This window comes from Lycorma delicatula, chromosome 11 (assembly GCF_047948215.1).
Source record: "Lycorma delicatula isolate Av1 chromosome 11, ASM4794821v1, whole genome shotgun sequence".
Lineage (NCBI taxonomy): Eukaryota > Metazoa > Arthropoda > Insecta > Hemiptera > Fulgoridae > Lycorma > Lycorma delicatula.
The window spans coordinates 9634690-9659439 of NC_134465.1; the positions used below are offsets into that span (position 1 = coordinate 9634690).

The 24750-nt window shown below is 31.0% G+C and overlaps 2 protein-coding genes across 2 annotated transcripts in view; one reads left to right on the forward strand and one right to left on the reverse strand.

The window, feature by feature from the left end:
• LOC142332503 (dynein axonemal heavy chain 1-like) overlaps positions 1-24750 on the forward strand; it is an 897921-nt gene that overhangs the window by 729904 nt on the left and 143267 nt on the right. The gene's annotated exons all lie outside the window — the stretch shown is intronic.
• On the reverse strand, positions 907-20841 carry LOC142332428 (alpha-mannosidase 2-like; the record flags this gene model as incomplete). Its single annotated transcript, XM_075378874.1, has 7 exons — positions 907-1112; positions 5008-6017; positions 6102-7545; positions 9537-9670; positions 12902-13074; positions 15925-16017; positions 20794-20841. Coding segments are annotated over 7 exons (3108 nt in total), but the record flags the coding sequence as incomplete, so codon positions are not given.

The window sequence follows — 24750 nt, forward strand, 5'->3', positions numbered from 1 at the left end:
TGTTGCTTCTCTGAATTTATTGAAATATATCCTGACTGAGATAACTAACTATAATATCACAGACATTTTTTTTTATGGGCAATGAAATTTTGTTGCATACCAAGCTTGAATGAGATCTGAGCCCAGTTCCCTCTTAATTAAAAGCAGGTGCCTAAAGGTTGTCACTGTAATTAATTGTACGAACCATTTTCATAGCAGAGTGGAAGTTTTTTTTACAAGCTTACATCCTTTAAATGAATGTAATAACATCAATTAAAATGGTTGTCTAGCCAGACTTTAATTAAAATTAAATTCTATACAAAAAGACAACTTTTTATCTCTCCCAAAAATCGGTACCGGATGGCATTCTGGCACCAGTGCATCCCTGATGGTTTCATATAATTTTTGTTTTCAAAGTAAAGACCATGTTGTTATTCCAGATTTTCCTGTATAAGAAAACTTAATAATCATTTTAATTTAATGAGAAATTATTGTATGAAATTATTTTAATTAGAAGAAATATTAACTTGAGATCATTTGATTTGAAATTTTTCTCTTTTGGTATTTTGTAGTTCATTTTAATTTTTTAACAGATCTATCTAATCAGTTCATCCTTTTATTCTTCTTCCTTCTTTAGTAGACATGAAAACAAAAAAGTTTAACGAGAGACTTTTCCTATTTTTTTCACTACTGTGAAATAAAATTACAAAATAAGGAATTTAAGATCTGGAGCAATGAACTCACGTAAACCATTAACAACTATTAAGGTCAATATTATCATAACTGGCAGGCCTTAATTCACTAATGGCCATCCCTACATCTTCCACATTAACTTCCAGAATCTAAATTCTTTTAAATCTAAAAGCTTTAAAATACTTTTAAATATGTCAACTTAGTATTTAAATAGCATTGACATATTTAAATAAATTAGAGGGCTTCATCTTCATTTCTGTCAGCCCGTCTCTGAAGGTCTCTGTGAATAAAATCTTTGCCTTCTAACTCAACTCTTTTTTTATAATCCAGGCTTTCTCTTATGTAATCAGTCACAACTTCTTCGAATTCCACAGTGACCAGAAGTGGAGCGTGTGGAGCATCAACTTCTACTAACGCATTGTTCTCCAAATCAACATTCACTACAAAATTGGACAGGACTAAATCATCAAGTATTGATTTTCCTCTTCTTGGTTCATTGTTGTTGGCACAGGTTCAGGTCATTCATAAAATCAAATATCATCGACTCCTTTTTTTGACCATAGAACAGAGTGTTGGGGATGTAATACAGCTAGCTTCCAGTCTATATTAAGTATATTAAAATAACCCATCCTAAGTACTTGGCAGTTTAAGTTAAATAATGTCTCTCTCATTGATTGTTATTAATTATATCTGGACTGAAGTAATGATTACCTAAAAGTAAATTACTACCGTCCTTTGATTTCATCTCAACCTAAATACTTTCTGCTGCCAATTCCAAATCTTCTCTTCTGCAGCTCTGTATTCAATTTCTGATAGCCACAAAGAACCACCACCACGTGGTTTATTGGTATGCTCATAGTCCCTTTCAGCATGATATATACTCCAGTAGCTAGGAAAATAACTATATGCTGTTTAATTTAATAATATGCTGAATAATTAAATGCTGTTTCTGTCACAGTTAGTACATCAAATGCAGATCCATCAGCTGAAGCAAAAAATTCTTGTTTAGTATGAAGACCATGCACATTCTGATAAAAAAATTCCATCTTTTTAGGGCCCATTATACAGGGGTTTCATTTCCCTTCTCGTGCGTTGTGTGTACAGTGATTCAGGAGGGAAGGAAAATAAAAGCACTTTGTTATCGAGTTACAGTTAGCAAAATATTTCACCTGATTTCAGTTCCCCTCATGAAATGAGATTATACTGACATTTTTAAAGCATTTAAAGGGATAAACTTGATGGTTTCTTTTGGTTTTTGAAAAATCAAATAAAATAGATAACAGAACTGTATCTTCTGTAGTTTTCATGATATCCAACATAAAACTGAAAACCTTTTCATATTTTTTATGATAGAAAACAGGTTTTTTTGTTTCAAGTACAATAACTTTGTTAAATTATAAATTTGTAAGATTTTTCTCTTAAGTTTTGTTCTATTTTGTTTTTAATAATAAAAGTTTTTTTTTTGTTTTTCATAGGCTTTATATTACATCAATTTTCCCAGAATTTATTCTCTGCCAGTTTTGATAATAAAGTTTATGCATTTACTAGTTATTTTCAGACATATATTTGTATGAACGTTTTTTTTTCCTTTTGTCAAGCTCTAGAATCTGACCCCAAATTATTTCACTTTCTTCTTAAATCACTGTATATATATATATATATATATATATATATATATATATATATATATATATACATAATTATCATTATCATGAACGTTTTGGGTAGGCCATACTCCCTGTTCCATTACCACAGACTCAACCAGTCAGTCCCACAAGTCGTACAACTGCTCCCTCCATCTCTTCTTTGGCCGTTCTGTTTTTCTCACACCAACTGCTTTATAATCCCAAATAATCCTTAGAATCCTATTTCTGTCCATTCTGTCTGTATAACTCATTCACTGCTACCTACTCTTTATAGTCATGCTTCTAATACCGTCAACTCCTAATTTCTGATATATCACACCACTACTGATTTAATCTTTCAATAAAACACCCAACACTCTACACATAAACTTCATTTCAATTCTTCGACTTTGATGTGAAGTAAAGAGTCCAACTCTGGACCATACAGCAATGCCAAATGATTGTACCTAGCAGCTTCTGAGATATTTGAACCTTATTTTCAGCAACTTCTGATTTAAAAAATTCAGGTAACAACCCAAATAATCAAATGCAGTTACGTGTGTCTAATACGAAACTTATCCTTACTTTTTGAAGGAGACCCAAAAGATGATATTATACTTCAGTCGGAAATACTTCATAATGATGATAAGTTTTGTTGATATTAAGGAATTTGAAAGCAAAAGGTAAATCAAATATATATTATTTGATTAATAAGAAAGGGTTTTTTAAATCTCTAATGATTATCAATGGTACCACTAGAAAGAAAGTAATGCATAATTAGTCTTTGAAAGATTTTGTAGAAAATAATTTCAACATAACTTGAAAGGGATTCATTAATAAAATTTTTATAAAAATATATTTTAAACTAGCAGACCCAGCAGCAATGCTTCGCTATTGCTAGATATGAGTATAAATATAGATTAAATGAACACAATTGAAAGTTTGATAAAACATTAACATAATGAACATTATGTAACTTCACAAAATTTAACCTTTTCCCCATTTCATTTTTTCTCTTTTCCACTTTCCATTTGCATTTCCTGTTTTTCCTTTTCCCCATTTTCCTTTTTTTTTCATTTTCCCTTCTTCATATTACCTTTTTTGATTTTTCCCTTATCCAATTTTTTACTATTTCCCTTTTACGATTTTTACCTGCGTGTAAATCGGTCCAGTGGTTTTTTTAGTTTATAGCAGACACACATATCAGAAACATTGAAATGGAATCGTAAAATAATTTAGTATAGCATATGTTGCTTTCATGTCCAACAGATAGCGCTGTTTCTTAAAAAAGCATGTTTTTACCTGTCACAGGTGTGACAGGTAAAATGAATTAGGTATATGAATAGTAGATATATAAAAACATGCACATATTCGAATGCAATGTTTTGTCAAACTTTCAAAGTAATTGGTGAAGAACTTTTGGAGATTTAAGATTTTGAACAAACAAACATTTACTTTTTTATTTATATAAAATAAATAATTTTAAGTTATGTTTAACAGTACTAGAGTAGGAAAACTGTATCTCTTAATAGCCTAGGTTTTGTGAAATGAAACATTGTCAGACTATGTGAATTATCAATACATGATTTCATGTTAATATTTTTTTTTTTATACTTGCCCGGTTCTACTGAATACTCATTTTGTGGCATCAAGTATGATAGTAGTATTAGGGTACTGACTGAATCGTATATTAAACAAGTGGACTGATGATGGAGTAATCTACCAGTTCAGATGGGTGTATTTTTATCACTCTCATACCCTCTCCTTTTCGCTTCCTCTTTTATCTCACACAGCTCCCTCTTTCTCAAATTGTTTGTATCAACAGAACTTGAGCCCCTTTACAAACATGTATGGATATGTACTATTCTTATACATATTTTATGTATTTTGGATGTTAAATATTCCACTTTTAAATGTCAACTTCCCTCTGGAGGCCCCTCGTTGTTTCAATCAAAATTTCCCACAAACATCTCCCTAATGTAGAACCTGAATCAGGTCTCAAAACCAAGAGGGTGAATAATCTGGATTCACCAGAACTGAATAAATAATTAACTGCATAACTGTTTAAACATTTTCAGGGTGTGGAGGATAGGTTATTGCAGCCAATAGACTTAGAGATATAAAGTAATCATCAAACAAAATACCCCAATCCTTCGTATTTTTTAAAAAGTTTTATTCAAAAATATGTAAATTTGGATAAGACAACTGTGGCTGTGATTTATATTCTTCAAATATGCTATTTTTAATTTAATTAAAAAATGTATTTAATGAAATCTGGTGAATTGTATAAAAAAAATCTGAATATTAATCTGGCAAGATGAGCTCAAATTTGATTGTTTTATGTTAGACAATTTAAAATCCATCGCTTATCATATTTAAAACATAAATAAAAATCTTTAAACAATCTTTTTTTAATTAAAATTTATTTTTAACGAACCCATTTCAAATGGATTTAATTCAAATGCTGATAATTCTTTAATAGTACTTTTTTCTTTTATACCAGTTAATGTTACTTTTTTTATAGCACAAACAGATAAATTACAAAATCTTGTGTTAGTATGAAATACACTTAATGAATTATGATCTATTAATTTACATTTAATTAATTTATTAATATTTTTATTATTGTTTCGTTTTATTTCTGCGGACATTAAATACTCTTGATTTTGTTCATTTTTATATTGTTCCTGTTCCATTATTTGCTGTTTACCTCTTTCTTTACTTAAAATTGTAGGGGATGAACCTTTTCTTTGAACGGTTAATAACACTGTACTCAACGGAAAATTTTCTACATTTGGATGCGTTAATATTCTCATATTTACTAAATGTACACCGCATGGTAATGAGTGCGTTATCAGATTATATTCATCAGGAAGTAATGTTTTATCTATATCAAAATTACTCATAAATATATTCGTTGGATATATCAAATTATCAGATAAATGATCACTTAATAATGATAATTTCGGCATATTATTACATTTATTGTCACCGGTACACTGATCAATATTTTCAGCAATCAACCAAAAATCAAATGATGTCATTTGATTATCCAATACCCCTTCACCCATACCTTTGTTATCGTCATCTTGCATCCTTCGATCCAACATTATTTCTATCGATCCTTTACAGTTTGATGTCGCACCGTGTGATTGTTTTGTTAAAACTGTAAATCTTTGTTTTCTATCTTCAATGTATATCGATGTTGTTATAGGATAATAATTACTTTCAATACCTAATGTCGGTACTACTACACGTTTTATCATTTGATAACCATTTGAATCTGTATAAAATAATGGTGGATTGCCATTATCGATATTTGTTTTTAATCGTATACATAATTCAACGTTCAATTTAAACGGTGGCTTTCTTAGATCAACATAATTCTCTACATGTATTACTTTTGATAACGGTCCATTTGTATTGTATATTGTTATAACATTACGAAATGAATTATCATATATCATTATAAATTCTGTTGTTATTTTACCCATAACCATCACCATAAATTTTTCATGTTTAAAATTAAAATTTAATTGTTCGGATGATTCTGGTTTGAATAAATATGCTCCGCTTTTATGACGTTTTGATTTATATACTTTATAATATTGTTCGCAGTGTAGTTTTGTATCTGTTAATTTATTATGTATCGATTTTAAAAAACCATTTTTACCATCGATTAACAATAGTAATTCTCGATTTTCAATTATTATGTTTTTTCTTTGCATTATCTCATATTTAAATAAACCATCATTGTTATTACTGTCATCAGTAATATATTCTTCAGACATAAATATGGTTGACCTATCATCTTCATTTTTATTTAAATTACAATTGCTCATTTCCATTACTTCCAATGTATAATATTTTAAAGTTAGAGAATTTATACCGATGATAAAAACCAGTTCGTATGAATTATTTGTTACATTTAATCTAGTTCTGTTGAATCTACCAGTAGTATCATTATCATTTTCATTATATTCACTTTCATGCCAAATTGGATTTACCTGATGTTTTATAACTTTGTTATTTGAATCTTTTATTACAACATATGGTGATGTTACAGTTAATCTAATTACATCTTCTCTCCATGATCCCAACGGGTTAAATATTACAATTATTTTGGGATATTTATCGATGATCGGTAACTCATTTTTGTATTCTTTACTATATGTTGTTAAATGATTTAAGGTTGATATCGGTGAAAGAATTAACGGTAATGTATTTCTTCCAAGGTTCATATTTACTAATGTTTTATCAAATAATAAGCTTTGTATCGCTCTTGCTTGTATCGATAAAGAAAATATATTTGAATGCAACAACATACTTAAGTAATCATTCATTACACGATGTTTTGAGGTACCAGTTACACCGTCATGATGTTGAAATATTGATAAAAATTGTCTAGACATTATTAATTTACTATAAAGGTTAAGTAACTGTTTATGTTGGAAGTTACTTTGTCTTTCATATATTAAAGCGACAGCATATAATATTTCTGCCGAACGTAAATTAGCTTCAACTTTACGACATATTGACTTCCAATAAGGTCTTGTTGTATAATAACCGGTCCAGTATTCATAACCGCTCGGTCCCATATCACTGTATGGAAAAAAATCCCCTTCTAATACAGGTAATTTTTTTTTCTCAAAATGTAACCTTTTCTTGATTTCATTAAAATAATCTATTGGTGTACCAAATTTTATTTCAGCATTATAATAATTGGAATTATCGCTCGATAAGTAGTCAATTAATGCTTTATAATTGCCAAATTGTTCATCCCAGTCGTAATCATCTGCATATCTAAAATCATCGCCCAATGGTACCATTACAACATTGTGTTTAAATAATGAAGCAGATCTACCATATTCGCTTAATATTATCTCTAAATGTTCTTTTATATTTTTAAAAGTTATTTTTGTTGAATTACTGAAATAAAAATCATACTCACTACAGACATATCTATGTGGCCCACATGATTTTACTGCTGAATAAATTTCAAATGGCAGATGATGCGTTATTATATTATTTTTACTGCATGTATCCCACTTTTGTTTCCATAAAAAATCACCTGCTTTTGTTCTAGCAAAATAATCTTTCCAGTTATGATGAACCCTTTGTATAACGGTACCGTCTTTTATACCAGATACACTTAATATATATGCCATTGTTGTACTGTGTCCAAATGGATCGATTGACCATCCCACTCGTGGTTTTATTTTCAGATTGTTTTTCAACCACTGATGACCTGAATAAAAAATGAAATGTTAGAAAAAAATATAACTTTATTTTATTTAATGAATTAGTTTTCTAGTGTGTGTGTGTGTGGGGGAAGTGGATGTGTGCATGTGTATGTGTGTGTTTTTAAAGTTAGGTAGAAAGATGTATTTAAAATTACAGTGTAAAGCTAATTGTAAAACATGTCTTGCCTGTTAAAATTATTGATATATTAGTTCTTTATTGTCAATTTCTTAACAATTATCAGTATTTTTTAGTTTTATTCAGGTTTTAACATAAGAAATATTTCAAAATTTTGATTGGAACAGTATTACACAGTAAAAAAAATCTTGCACAGTTCTGCACATGAAAACAGATTTTTTATTAATTTAATTTGATTTTAATATTTTTTCTAAATTTTGTTTAATATTGTTCCAACTTGCAGCATCCTAACGAATCACACTTGCCCTGCTTAAATTTTTTCAATCTTAAATTGAACGTAACTGAAGAATGACTCAACCAATCTTTATTCAATTTCCACATGCAGAACTTCAGATACACTACTACAGCATATCTAAATTTCAATGAAATTGATTTAAAAGTTTTTGTGATTTTTGAACCACAAAATTTTATACATAGGCCTATATATCTATAAAAATAAAAATATAAATGTTCATTTGTTCAAGTCTTAGATCTCCGAAAGTTCTTCACAGATTACTTTGAAATTTTGACACAACATTGCATTCGAATAGGTTGCATGTTTTTATATACCTACTACTTATATACCTAAGATGTCACACCTGTGACAGGTAAAAACATTCTTTTTTTAAACAGCGCTATCTGTTGGACTTAAAAGCATATATGCTGTAGACTAAAAAACTACTGGACCGATTTACACGCGGGGAGAAAGGGAAAATCAGAAAGTGATAAGAGGGAAAAGTCGAAAGAGATAAAAGAGATATATATATATATATTGAACCCCAGATTAAGTGAATGTTTTTTTCCTACTCCTCATTCACGTCAAATTCACTCATACCATGCAATCGAAAGTAAAACCATCCATTCTTCTAAAATTAAATAAAAATGTTAAAAAATGGTTATTGTCCATTTATTATTAAAATAATAGTAACTTTGAAATAATAGTAATGATTGCTATATATATATATTAATTAAATAAGGTGGTACATAAAAAAATAAAGGTTTTAATTGCCTTACAAAAGGATTTAATTTGATTTCAAATAAATTAGTTAGATCGTTTAGTTATTGTTATGTAATTTACTAAAAATAGAAATTGAAATGTAATAATGTGCTTTCAGGTAGGCTGACATTTTGTATCTATAACATAAAATAGTTATCTAGTCTGATAAAAAGGCATTTTTTTTTGGAGGGGAATAAATTATAAATTTATTTTTAATTATTTAACATGGAAATGATATAATGTTTAATTTACTGATCTACATAGATTATATTTACGGACACCAAATAAGGTGTCAGTATTTAAGAAAATAATTTTTTAATTGGTGTTTCTCAATGTTTTGATTACTTCCTCTCTACTTTCAATTTTATGGATTTAGATAAAACTCTGCTGGAGTTGAGGTTGCCAGACTCAGTTGCTGCATCTTTATTGTTTCTAGTGAGGCAGCCTGCTTTGTACATCAAGTTGAGATTTTTATCTAGTGATTGTTAATCTGTTTTCTATCCAGTAGCTCCACATAGTATCTAATTTTTAAAGTATCTATTAGATAAACTCGAATTTCCTAATTCCTTCTAAAATATAAATATTTGGCAAGACATTAGAAACAATCTTAAATCATTTTCTAATTTTATGATTTCCAATTTGTTTACCTATATGCAATAATATTTTATCTATGGGAATTGTTTTTTTTTATTTTTAGATTATTTCTGTTGGTAATTTTATTATAATTCCTATTGAAATTAATGAAAATTCTTTTACTAATTAACTTATATTCCTATAGTTGGTATCTTAATTAAGTGTTTTCATTATAAAATAGTTATTTTTACCTTCTGTAAGTTGATTTAATAAAGAATAAAAATGAGTACAAGCTTCATCTGGCATAACCCAACCTCCTGCTAATATCTCTAGTCTTCCAGATGTAATTAAGTCAATAAAATAATTTCGTGTTTGCATATCTGTACTGCAATAAACATAATATTAATTATAATAAACAGTATGTGCAACATTTTACATTTTTACTAATAAAACAACTGCAGTATAGTGTACAGGACTCATTCATTCAACAATGGGTGCTGTACACTCTGTTGGCCACATCATAAGTCTTAACATATGGACAAATTAATTTCAGTTGGTTTTTTTTAATTCTTATAACTTTTGCAATGTATTACACAAGAGATTTTTTTTTCATTGACAGAGAGATCAGTGGTGGTGTAATAATTTATTAGTGATTGCTTTTGTCTGGCTGTAAATGCAGATGAAAGCACAATGAGTAAAGCTTCTTAAAACTATTATAAAACTTAATCCTTTTATTGTTACTTCCAACCAATCTTCGGTCTTTATTATTTTTGTCTTCTTATTTAGCATCCTGGGTCAAGTGACTGGATCATTGATTACAATTTTATTCTGTCCCTAATTCTTAATAATACTTTTTACTTCTATTCCTTACTTATAATGTATTTCTTAAATCTATCTAGTCAATTGTTGTTCCCTATCTTCCCATTTACCATCCAACTAACATTTTCAATGCTCTTCTTTCTTCCGCCGTTCTCTTAACATGATGAGATTGGCGTAGTCGTGCACTCCCCATCCTGTCTGGCACATCTTCTATATATGTGAGTCCTTACATCTACATTCCTCCCACAATCTTTCTTTGGCTTTCTATCACACTTTTAAAAAATTCCCTTAGTCTACTGCCTTTTTGCAACCTAAATCTCTACATGATATGTTAGAAACAGTTTGAAGTACACCTGATGGCTTTAAAACTGCTGCTTCCTTTCTCCAAAATAATTGTTTACAGAGGTAAAACTTTTTCTTTACTTTAATTTTTATCAGTTTTTTTCATCCATTTGTCAGCATACTACCTGAAAATTTTCAAGTTTTTATCATTTCAGTCTCCCTCTATGAATCATAAGACCCTGCCGATGGTGAGGGGGCTTGAGTGCTCAGTGATACAAAATAGCTGGACCAAAGATACAACCATATTGGAGAGGTATCTACTGAGAGCCAGACTAAGGAATGATTCCTGAAAGAGGGTAGCAGCTCTTTCAGTAGTTGTTAAGGGCGTAGGTCAGAACGACTTAAACAGCCATATCAGCATCACTCAATCTTCTGAGTACTGTGCAGCTGAAAGCAATGGAAAACTACAGCTACATTTTCCCCCAAAAAATCTAGCTCTCTGCATTTTCACATAACAAAGATGGAGGCGCCTTCCTTGGTAAAATATTCCAGAGATAAACTAGTTCCCTGCTCGGATCTTCAGGTGGGGACTACTAAGGAGAGGGTCACCAGAAAATTAAAAAATAACATTCTACGAGTCAGAGCATGGAATGTTAGAAGTCTAAAAACGGTTGGTATATTGGAAAATTTAAAGAGGGAAATGGATAGGATAAATGTAGATGTAGTAGGAATTAGTGAGGTTTGGTGGGAAGAGAAAAACGACTTTTGGTCAGGTGATTTTAGAATAATTAACACAGCTTCAAATAATGGGCAGGCAGGAGTAGCTTTCGTAATGAACAAGAAGATAGGGAAAAGAGTAGAGTATTTCAAAATGCATAACAATAGAATCATTGTAATAAGGATAAACTAATAACCTAAACTGACAACAATTGTTAACATCTCTATGCCTACAAATGCCCATGATGATGATGAGGTAGAGTGTGTATACAAAGAAATTGATGAATTGATGAATTAAATACATCAAAGGGGATGAAAATTTAATAATAGTTGGAGATTGGAATGCAAGCATTGGAAAAGGCAAGAAAGGAAATATAGTAGGTGAATACGGGCTAAGCAAAAGGAATGAAAGAAGGGAGCAACTTATAGAGTTTTGCACGAAGTGTAATTTAGTAATTGCCAACACACAGTTTAAAAATCATAACAGAAGAATATACACATGGAAAAAGCCAGGTGATACTGCAAGGTATCAGATCTTTGTTATATCATGGTTAAGCAAAGATTTAGAAATCAGCTCGTCGAGTACAAAGCTTACCCTAGAGCAGACATTGATAGTGACCTTAATTTAGTGATAATGAAATGTAGATTGGGGTTTAAAAACTTGAAGAAAAGGTGTCAAATGAATTGGTGGAATTTAGAGAAGCTTGAGGAAGATTTTTTATAAAGAAGATTTTTTATAAAGAAGATTTTTGAGGAGGACATTGCAAGAGATGCGAGTAAAAAAGATAAGGTAGAAAATGTAGAAGAAGAATGGGATAATGTTAAAAAGGAAATTCTTAAATCAGCAGAAACAAACTTAAGCGAAACAAAGAGAACTGATAGAAAACCTTGGATTTCAGACGATATATTGCAGATGATGGATAAACGTAGAAAATATAAGAATGCTAGTGATGAAGAAAATAAAAGTAACTATCAACAATTAGGAAATACTATAAATAGGAAGTGCAAATTAGTGAAAGAAGAGTGGATTAAAGAAAAGTGTTCAGAAGTGGAAAAAATAATGAACATTGCTAAAATAGACAGAGTACAAAGGAAGTTAAGGAAAATTTTGGGGTATATAAATTAAAATCTAATAATATGTTAAACAAAGATGGTACGCCGATTTATAATACGAAAGGCAAAGTCGATAGGTGGGTAGAATATATTGAAGAAATGGAGGAAATGAATTAGAAAATGGTGTTATAAAGAAAGAAGAGGAAGTCTGTTAAATGAAATCGATACGTAAACCCTCCTTTAACCCACCAGGTTGATCTAGTAGTGGTGAACGCGTCTTCATAAATCAGCTGATTTGGAAATCTAGAGTTCCACCATTCAAGTCCTGGTAAAGTCAGTTATTTTTATACGGATTTGAATTCTAGATCGTGGATACCGGCGTTTATTGATAGTTAGGTTTCAATTAACCACATCGGTCAGGAATGGTCGACCTGAGTCTGTACAAGACTACACTTCATTTACACTCATACATATCATCCTCTGAAGTATTATCTGAACGGTAATTTCCGGAGGCTAAACAGGAAAAGAAAGAAAAAGATATGTAAACCCTAATGTAGTGTAATTTTAATTTTTAACTATAAAACCTGAAAAAAATAGTTTTAACGTGGTGACAGTTATTTCAAAATTTCCTTTTTACTTATTTTACAGTTGGAAAAGAAATATTTAGATAACTATGATTCTTAAAAATAACTTTTCTGTATAAATTATTATTATTAAGAAAAGAAATAGTTTTAAATATTTTCACCTTTTCCACCATTCTGATAAAAAACTAATTTCAGACCAAACAAATTTCATTTCATCGTACATGGTCAATTTTTCAACTACTTTATTTAAAATTTGTCTTGATTTTTCTTCAAAATATTCTCTAAAAGTCCTTACCCAACCAGCATCGTTATGAGAAAATGGTACAATAAACACCTGTAGATAATTTAAAAACAGATAAACAGGTGGTTTAAAAGAGTTAACAAATATAATGTAAACTTTAATACGTAGAAAAATTATGGAATAATTTAATAACATAAATATTTTAAGTATTTTTTTCTCATCAGTACGTAAATAATACATTATCTAGATATCATGTCACGAAAGGATATATGTGGTACTCTACGGATAAAAAAAAAATTAAATATGCCAACATATATCTAGTAGGATTAAGGAAAACTTTAGTTTAAAACCTTGATCAAAATATTCATTATAAAATGCACAGTTAATTATGAAAGAAAAAATATAACTGTTAAAGTCTTCAACAATTAGAAATAATAAATAATACAAAATTAACGGATTTACAAGGCCAAGTACAACTCAAGTCCTAGTTATGCTTAACAGCAACTGAAATGAATTTGAAGTTACGCTTAAAAACCTGTTAATAACAATTTTTTTATTTAAAATGTAAATCTAGATGGCCATTTGGACTGTTAAAAAATCTTCTCCAGTAAGATACTGAAGTAAAAATTTATATAAAAAATAAGATAATATTTCAATAAAATGTAATATCTCCGTATAACGTAAAGATATTTAAACAAACTAATTAGAAAATTCATGCTCCCTCTTACACGAGTTAGATCAGCGATTCCCAAACTGTGCCTCTTCAAAGGGGCGCCGCGAAATATTGTAAAAGCTTTATAATTAATTGAACCAAGATATTTATAATTATTAATTTAATGTTAATAAAGTAAAAAAAAAAAAAAAATTAAGATACACGAGTTTTATTAATTTTTGTCTCTTACTTACGAGTAGTCATACTTTTACTTAGGGTAGGGCGCCATGAAAAATTTCAATTGAAAAAGAGCGCCGCGACTCGGAAAAGTTTGGAAACCATTGGGTTTGATAAAGAAAACTTATCTCAAGAAAGATAAAGACAGCATGAACCTTAAACCAATCAAAAAGATATCCCCGTCCGTGAACAAAATTTAAGCGAGGGAATAACCGTTTAATACATATTATGATAAAAAAATTTTTACAAAACGTTTTTTAATGAATTAGATTCAAAAAAACTATTTTTAGATGAGTATTCTTTATTAACAATAAAATTTGTGCATAAAAAAATTCTTTTTTTTATAGATAGATTTTTTGTTTTAAATTGGGTTTCTAATAAATTCAATCTTTGAATAGTTTCTAGACATTGGCCTAAGCTGATTTCTCCGGTGTTTTACGTTCATAATGAGCTAAGATATTCCTTGTTTTAAAACTTTATAAAATTTGGCTTATGTTACGATTAAAAAATTTCACAAAAGGATATTTATTAAATTTAAAATTCAAAAAGGTTATTAAATATTTGTCCCCTACTGTTTGTTATTCAACCAACAATTACGTTTTCCACTACTATTGATAACCTAAGGATGATAATATAGTTTTTGATGAGATAAATTAATATATTATTCTCATCGGCAAATAGTAAAATATTATTTAGATTTAATCAGGATTATCAGGATAATCAGGATAATCAGGATTAAATCAGGATAGATTTAATCATACGTATGTATGCTGCTACGCAGATAACAAAAAGGAACTGCACAAGGACTTACCTGGATAAATTAAGGAAAACCATAATAAAATATTTATCATAGTTGCATCGAAAGTACACAGTTAGTAATAAAATAAAAAATATAAATGGTAAAAATCCATATTCATAATTTAAAATAAATTACATAATATTTTGTCATATATATTATATATATATATGACAAGATACTAATAATTATATGAAATAATTACAGTTTATAAGGCGTTAATGAACATTATTTCTGCATATATTTTTATTTTATTTTTATATTTTATACTAGCTCCCAGTCGCAGCTTCGCTGCGCTATATGGTTACTTGCGTTTCCCGCGGTGGTCAATCTTTTTATTTTATATTTATTAGCCAAGTAACCGGAGGCAGGTGCAGTCAGTCACACATACAGTAACGGTGGCAAATCGCATTTCCCGTTGCTCAGTTGTTTCAGTCGAGCAAGATTGGGCTGTGTGTATTCGGTCGCTTTCCAATCTTGACTGTCTTTCGTTTTCACACGAACAGTTTTCATCATACGTGCTTTTTTTGTATTTCTCCCGGATTGAAGAATGTCTTTTAGGCACGGTATGATGTTTTGAAAAAAGATCACAGAATTTAAAAGATTGCAGTTAAATACTACACACTTTAAATTAGTAACACCCACATGATAAATAAAATCAGCTATTTATGTATGTTTTTTAAACAGCTTCAAATTCAAAAAAATGTTAGTAAAAATTAAATTTTTCTTGAAAATCAAAGTCATTTTGAAAATTAAATAAGCTATAAGGAAGAAATAAAGTGTTTTAAATTTCGTTATGTCGGAGGTCCAAAAAAAAATAGCCTATGTTCACCGCAGGGCTTCAAAGTTTAGGTGTGCAAAATTTTTGACAATTCTGTCCGGTAGATCTCGAGTTAAGTTGGAACAACAGACAAACAAACATCGATTTTTATATATATATATATAGATTATATATTTATTATACATGTTATTATATCTTTTACTTTTAGTCTGCCCCGGAATAAATGCGTTCCCAGCGAATACGCGATTTTGCTTCGAGTAATTATCCATGATGTTGCTTACCTGTTGGCACCGAATACAAATAAGAAGGTACTGTTATCCGACATATTTCTCACATTTGTCTTCATATTTTTCTGTCACTGCTCATTGAAAATTGTCATGTTCTATTGCCGCATCCGTTGAAAAATAAATCCTAATAATAATTTTGACTTTTAAATAAATGTATATTCAATCGAAAGTAAACTACAATTAAACTTACCTTCAAAGGGAAACGTTCACGATTTGAAACTTCTGAACGAAATCTTTGTTCTAGTTCTTTTGACCAAAATAGACTAGTCGCTTCATATTTTTTCTGTAAAAAGAGATAGATTATTATATTGTTTGTTAGATGCCGTAACGAAACAGTTATAACTACTTTAAAATTTTTAACTAGTATCTCGTGGTAACCTTTGAAAGAAAAATAAATAGTGAAATTATTTCCCATTACTTTTTCTTCGTAATAAAACATATTTTTGCTTGTGTGATACAGTTATAAACACAGGTTAGCTAACCGTCCAGATCTCTACTCCTAAAAGTAATTTTTTACTTAATATATATACCTTTGATGCTAGATATATATTGGATTTCATTATTCCAATAGAAAACTATTCTTTATTTTTAATTCAGAAGTATACAGTATTTGTAAATTACTTGCTGATAAAAAAAAAAACAGTACTGCGAGTATAAAGCAAAAGGATGGAATTCTTTCTCTTGTTTGACAATATATTGTATATATTTCTATACCGGTAAACTCAGAAGGGGAATTATTATCTATATGAATTCTAAATGAAGTACGAGGTCTACAGATATAGTAATGAGACTGGTTCAGAAAAACTTCATGGACTATCACCTTCGAAATAGTTTCCTTGGGAAGCCACGCAACATTTCAAACGGTTTTCCTACTCTTCATAGTAGTGTTGGAACTCAGAAACCGGAATATCCTTCAGATAGTCGGTTAATTTTTGAGGTGATTTTTTACAGTCGGAAACAGGAAAACGTCACACAGACACAAGTCAGGTGAATAAGGTGGTTGAGGAACTGCAGGAATGTTTTTCTTTGCCAAAACTCTTTAATTGAGAGTGCAGTGTCATGAAGCAGCATCCAGGTTGTCTTTGATGGCTGGTCTCAAGCGGGTAACTCTTTTACGCAGTCTTTCAAGAATTTCTCAGTAAACAATATTGATTTACAGTTTGTTCTGTAGGCAAAAACTTCTTATGGACAGTGCCATTAATATCGAAGAAACAGATTAGCATGGTTTTGATTTGCTCATTTTTGTTTTTTTGGAACGTAGTGAGTTTGAAGTGTGCCACTCCTCGCTCTGGAGTTTTGTTCTAGGTCGTATTCAAATATCCAAGATTCATCACCAGTATTAACATTGTTTTTAGAAAATCAGGATCGGTTTCAATTCGCTCTAGAAAATCACGACACACTTCCACCCTCTTGTTTTTCTGTTTAACAGTGATGCTTTTTGGGACCAATTTTGTAAAAACCTTTTTCGTGTCCAATTCGTTTGTCAAAATTTGATGGACTGTGCTCGGTACAATTCAATTGTTCTGTAATCATTATGACAGTTAATCCCCGGTTGTACCGTATCAAGTTTATGATTCGCTCAACATTGTCGTCACTTTTTGACGTTAACGGTCTCCAGAGTGTGAATAGTCCGCAACTGATTCCCGACCGTCTGAAAATGCTTTAAACCAGCTAAAAACTTGGGCTCGTGACAAGAGTGTCATCTCCATACGCCATTTTCAATTTTGAAAAAGTTTCAGCAGCATTCTCATCCTGTTGATTGCACAACGATTGCACAATGTTGTTCATAATTAGATCACTCGTTTTTGTAACGAACAACAAAAACTCGTTTCACGAAAAATTTGTTTACATTTCACGTGGCAACAATAGACTAAAAATATTGATACCTAATATCATTCAGCTGTTCATATAACCGTATGTTTACTAGTAACTTTACTGTGTTGCCAATTTGGCTGCCCAAAAAAAACTAGTCTCATTACCTTATTTACAGACCTCGTATGTTTTTATTTTTAAAGAGCTGTTTATAGTTTCTAATATAATAAAGAAATGAAATTTTAATTTAACAGCATCTAAACTTGGCTTCAATCAACTGTGAAAAAACTCGTTAGCGTGGGAAGTTTATACCATCGATTTCTTTACAGGATTTAATAGATTATTTTGTTAAGAAAGGTTTATTCTTGTTATATTTTTACAATAAGTTTGTTGTGCGATTAGTTTTTTTTTTAAATATGCAGTTGGAAACAAATATTTTATTCCCCATAAAACATCTGTTTTAATAAGGAATATGATTCTCTTATCTATTAATAATTTTACTTTTTAATAGGGATGTTTCCTTTCTTTTAATGATGATTTCCTTAATCAGTGATTTTCCTTTTGTTCTTTCCATCTTAAGATTTCCTTTTTTCCTCTAAATGATATTATCATTTAGAATTTAAGAGTAAAAAATGATTAATATTCATCTCGGTTAAAACGATTTTATTTCACAATGTCTAATATTATTTATGTATTAATTAAATAGTTAAATTTTTTTATGATATTATATTAATATATATTTGTATATTAATAAATGTCGTTGATTTATCTATAAACTAGTTATTACTATTTTTAATTAACTTGCAGTGGCGGCAAGGGAACTGTGGAATAGGCACTGTGGAACTGCAGCACCCCCTATTTCACTTGATATTATCGATAACATTTAATATAATGAGTCCTTTTTTCCTTAATTCTTACTGTATACTTGTACAATATATAATCCTTAAGCTTGATGTCAGTAGCCATCTCCCGATTTATGAAAAATATACAAAAATCTTTGTATAGAACTGTGCGCTTCACAGTTCCAACAGCGTGGTGTTTGCCTGTTGTGCGCATGCGCACATAAGAGGCTGCACGCGAAGCTGCGAGGTAGATAGAGCACTGTTGCACCTTGGCGTGCTGGTGGAAGTGGTTTTTTTTTTTTTTTACTCCGCGTGTGTATGGAACGTTCCTTGTTTGTTTCCTTTTCTAGTTTAGTCGGTGGAAGGGATATGAAAGCGGTTGTTCTTTTCAGTAGTGATCATAAGATGGCGAAAAGCAAAAGCTCTTTGATTGCCAGATCTGTCCAAAAACACGCTGGAAGGGGAAAAGAGAAGGTAATTAGTAAATACTAATTATGTATTTGTTTCTGTGTTCATAGAAATTTAAATTAAGCACCGTTGGACTGTAGTGTTTTTAACCTGATATTTTATTAAGTTATTATTTAATAATACTAAATAATATTTCTATTGACATTTTATTATTTATTCAAATATATATATTTAACTGAATACGGTTTTTAACCGTGTCCATATTCTTAAGTGTGATAAAGCGTAGAATTATATTATTATCCTGCTTCCAGCTGTTCTCTTTGATTCATTTTTTTCGGTTCTTATATTTTACAAAAAAAAAAACAAAAACCACGACCTTTAAAAGGCCTAGGTAAACATTTTCTGGAGCAGCTCCCCCACTAATTTTAGCTCCTATCTGTCACTGTTCACTTGAAATAATATATTGTTCAATTAATGTTGTAAATCAATAAAAATAATTAAACTAGTCAGAAAGAATAAATAAGTCTTTCTTTTTTTTGGAAGCAAAATACATTGTAAAAATGTAAAACCTATGTAATAAATTCTTTTGTCATAATTTTGAAAAAAAAATCAACACAGATAAGAGGGAACCTTTTTAGACCAATAAAATAATTTATTGTTGGTAAACGTTTAGCGCGTGTTTACGTTACGATAGTTGTTCGATTATAAATGATCATACGTCCGCAGAAATAATTTATGTACAAAAAATTAACAAAATGAGTATTAAATTTTCTTAACATTGTCTTACGAACATCCATACATTTTGCCAGCGTTTTGAAAGGTTTCAATATCCATTTTTAAAATTCTTTTGGTTGTGCTGCGAGCCAATTACGAATAAATTCTTCAATCTCCTCATCGGTCGTAAAATGATATTTACTTACTGCGTCCTTGAACGGGCAGAACAAATGATAATCGCAAGAACTGAAGGACGGAATGTTACCAAGGAGAGTGTTTCATTCGTTAAATGGGTGGTGAGGAGGGGTCGCGCTTTGTCGTGAAGCAAGATGGCATTGCGTACAATCGATGCGTTTCGACATCTAGGCTGGCTTCAGGTATTCCGTAAGAGGTAGCTGTAATAGGCAAAATTCACGGTTTTCTGTTCTTTTGTTCGACGAAAAAAAATCAACGTACAGTATTCTTACTTTCTCTTTTTCTGTTTGGCCTCCGGAACCACCGTAAGGTATTACTTCAGAGGATGATATATATGAATGTAAATGAAGTGTAGTCTTGTACAGTCTCAGGTCAACCATTCCCGAGATGTGTGGTTAATTGAATCCCAACCCTGTTATTGGAGTCTGTCAGTAACACTCACAGAAACCACTAGATTTATATGTATATATTATCTCAGATATATAACTCACGACATATAACCCACCTAGTCATATGGGGATTCCGGGTAAGAAACGTGCAGATTCCGCTGCTAAAGACGCATGTAGTCAACCATCCTTCACTACCCGTGTTACACATCTGACTTTATTAACTATGTCAAACACGCACTTCGCACTAGCTGGCAAGACGACCACCACAGTTGACAACAAACTTCGCTATATCAAAGATACTGTGTTGCCATAGGATTCTTCCCACAGGAAAATTCGCCGAGAGGAAGTGGTCCTCTGCCGATTGCGGATAGGCCATGCGAGAGCTACACATGGGTATCTGATGTCAACAGTAAACGCACCTGTATGCATGCGATGCAACTGCCGCTTGACTTTACCCACATTTTTGTGGAAAGTATACGATATGCGGCCTTGCGTCGTAAATTTAAATTTCCCGGGAATTTTCGTCAAATCCTGGGCAATAATAAAGAAGTTGTAGACCGGGTGTTTTTATTTTTTCGAGTTGCTAATATTTTACACATATTTTAATACAGTAGTTTTTTTGTGGTAGTTGTATGTTTCTGTGTTTTAACATTTAGTTTAAGTTTTGTTTTGTCTTTATTTTAATATTATAGTTTGTTTTGATTTTGTTTTTAAATTTATCCTTTGATTTTCATTTTGTTTTAATTTTTTTTTTGTATTATTGTTTTGTTTTTATATTACATGTTTTGTTTTCTGGGCGTTTCTTTTGAATTTCTAATCGTGAATTTTATTTTTTTTACATAATTTTTGAAACCTTATCAGTTGATGATAACGCTGAATCGTTTTTCGCCCAGAAAAACAAAAAAAAAATTTTTTTTAAATAACCCACGGGGTTGGTCTAGTGGTGAACTTGTCATCGCAAATCAACTGATTTCGAAGTCGAGAGTTCTAGTTCAAATCCTACTTTTATACGGATTTGAATACTAGATCGTGGATACCCTTATTCTTTAGTGGTTGGGTTTCAATTAACCACAATGGGAAAAGGCAGTGGCAAACCTCCCGTAAAAACTACCAGGAATATGCCAATGGAATCGCCAGGGATCGGAAACGACTGAATGATTAATCTTTGTTTTTTATATATCAGATAATAGATAACAGATGTAATAGGTATTATAAAAAAAAGGTGGAAATGTTTTATAACTCATGTCATACTTCCTTTCGGTTCTAATACTTCGATGTCTTAGAAGATAATTTTTCACCTACCGTTTTAGCTTAATTTTACAATAAAATCGTAATTTTATTCTAAAGTTCATTTATTAAACTAAAACTATTGATACCTTGAAATCAAAATTTCGATATACTGTCATTGTATCTATATAATCCGTTTCATTTTTTTCTTTATTACATTTTAAATCCAGATGTTTTATTTGCGGTTGCCATGTTTCTTTATATCTTTGTTCTGTCTGCTTCGATTCGTTTAACGCCACATCAGAATGATCGAGTATTTCAATGTATCCTTCGATTTTTGAAGTATTTATCATTCTAGAGTCCGGGGTTGTATTTTCGATAATTACATCTAAAAAATACGTTTTTAAAGCTTGGCTTTTGACCACAAAAGTTTTGTGTGATAACCTAAAATAAATAAATAAATAAAAATTAATTTATTTGCAGGCTATGCCGATTAAGTTATGATTACCAAAATTATATTTAAGCATAAAAATTCCCAAATTTTGAATAAAAAAATTTTATTTTTATTTTTAGGGTCTTCCTTACTACTACTTGAGGAAAGTTTAGGAAAAAATTATTTACAAAGAAGTGATCCCTAACAAAAAAAAAATGGAAATTTAAAAGAGAATTGTTTAAAAATATTAAAAAATAGTGTATAAATTTCCTGAAAATCATGAAAAAAACTGTTTCTCATTTTGAGAAACGAAAGAATTATATAGGCGCTTGTATAGTTAAAAAAACGGAAAAAATTATCTTCCATCTTTCTTTTCTTGCTTTTCTTTAACACACTGTTTTTTCAGGTAATTTCATAAGAAAACTACCTATTGTAATGAGTACCATGATTCGACTTCCGAAAAATTTCGACATATCTTCGCGTTTCACATCCCCCAGACCCCAAAACCACCGTCAGTTCAAAGGTTTATATATACATATATATTATTACTTGTGAACACGATAACTGCCGTAATTTTGCGCCAATCACTTTTAAATTGATACATAAAATATAACGACCCAAAATCTCGGTCGAGTTTGTTAATTAATAAAATCGGACCATAGGGGTAACTTAAAAAAAATGTTGCTAAAAGTTTCTTTTTAAGTAAAATATCGAATTCATTTAAAGTTCCTACTATTTTTTTGGATAACGACCTAAAACCTATGTAAGTAAATTTTTTTGATATCACCAACCATCGACTCAATGGGTGGAAAAAATGGGGTTTCGAAGACAAAAAATATTTTACTTCCCTTAATAGGCACAATATCGAATAATTTTATAGTGGTGGTTAGTTCTCTAAATATTACCTAAAACGTTTTTCCTAAACAGTTTTTGATATGACCAACCCCTACGGCAAGGGATGACCAGAATGTTGCTGGAATTGTAAAAAGATGGGGCTTGTCGTATGCTAAACATGTGAAACTTTTTTCACATGCAGCCACTGTCGTATTGAGTAAACTTGTTTGAAATTTTACTTAACTATAACGAGGAAATCTTTTTTATCCCCTTCTTAGCACCGGTAAAATCTACCTCCGCCTTCCGGCGTGCCGAAAGGGATTTTTTTCATGTTTGTCCTTAAATCTTAAATCCTTAATTTAATATACTTCCTGACATTGTCGATTGATGAAATTTTGTATAGTTACTAAAATCGGGTTACAATACAATATTCCACCATTACTTTTGCAAACATCCCCCGTACAAGGGTAAATTAAGGATTCGGGTGTAAAAAATTGCAAAATCTACAATACGGCTAGGCGGAGTTTTTGGAGTCGCAGATTGACAAATCCGGTAGCCGTTTGACATAAAAAAATGACAAAAACTTGGTTCGGAAGTTTTTTTTGGTTTCAAATTTGCCATTTACATTATCAGTTATGGCTCGAATGAAGAATCTCATATAAAAACGTTTGTCAAAAATTATGATAATTAAGTAAATGAAATAAAAACTTCACTATTTCGTTACTTTGTATAGTAAATGTTTGAAAATTTGTTTGATATTTTATAAATACGAGGTGTGTGAGAAAAGTAATGAGATTGGTAACGCTGCGAGCGATCTGGCAACGGTGTGTCTACCGGTCTGTGCTAGACCGGTTTGTTCATCCCTTCCACATGCTCAGTACGAGTTTCAACTCCGTTCAACTAACACATTATTTTTGACAGCGCCATCAGTGAAGTTAGTTTTTGTTCTGTTACGAAAATGGAGCATCGGAATTTAGAACAACGTTGTGCATTCAAGTTTTATGTCAAACTTGGGGAATCCGCGAGTGTGACATTGCTTATCAAGAGCACAAGTTTTCCGCTGGCACAAATCATTTTTGGAAGGCCGAGAACACGTTGAAGATCAACCTATCTCAGGGAGACCTTCAACTTCAAAATCTGACGAAAACGTTGAGCGTGTGAGGGTTCTTGTGAGATCAGACCGTCGTTTAAGAGTGAACCGTTAAATTGAAACACTTTCACCGTACATCGAATTTTGACAGACGATTTGGATATGCGAAAGGTTTGTGCGAAATTGGTGCCGAAAAACCTCACAACGGAACAGGAGGACAATCGAAGAAACGTGTGCGTTGATCTTCTTGAAAGGATTGACAACGACCAAGAATTCGAGAATTCTTCAATCGTATGATTACAGGTGATGAATCCTGGATATTTGAGTACGATCCTGAAACAAAGCGGCAAAGCAAAGAGTGGCACACTCCGTCATCTCCTCGACCGAAAAAATGTCAAATGAGCAAATCAAAGATCAAAATCATGCTGATTTGTTTTTTGACAGTAAGGGTATCGTGCATAAATAATTTGTTCCTCCAGGACAAACTGTTAACCAAATGTTTTACAAAAGGTGTCTTTGAAAGGCTCAGGAAAAGAATGATTCGCGTGAGACCAGACATTGCAGACAAGTGGATGCTTCATCATGACAACGCCCCGTGTCACACGGCCATTTCCATCAGAGAATTTTTGACCTCAAAACGCATTCGTATGGTTCCTCAACCCCCCCCCCTTTTTTCACCTGATTTGAGTCCTTCTGACTTTTTCCATTTCCCGAAATTGAAACATGTCTTAAAAGGACGTCATTTTGGAACTCTGGAGAACATTCAAAAGACTGTGACCGACCAGTTAAAAGTCCTACCAGTTGAAGCCTTCCAGCGCTGCTAGCAGGAGTAGGAACAACTGGCATCTGGTGTATAGCTGCCCAAGGGAACTACTTTGAAAAGGGGATAATATTGTTGTTTGAAAAAAATAAAAACTTCGGTAAGTAAGAAGTCAATCTCATTACTTTTCTCACACATCTCGTATGTTAGAAATTTCAATATATGATGTGTCTTTTGAAATCCACATTAACCTACTAATTAAACTCGTGCAATGTATGATAATAATTTGATTAAAGTATGACTAAAAAGTAT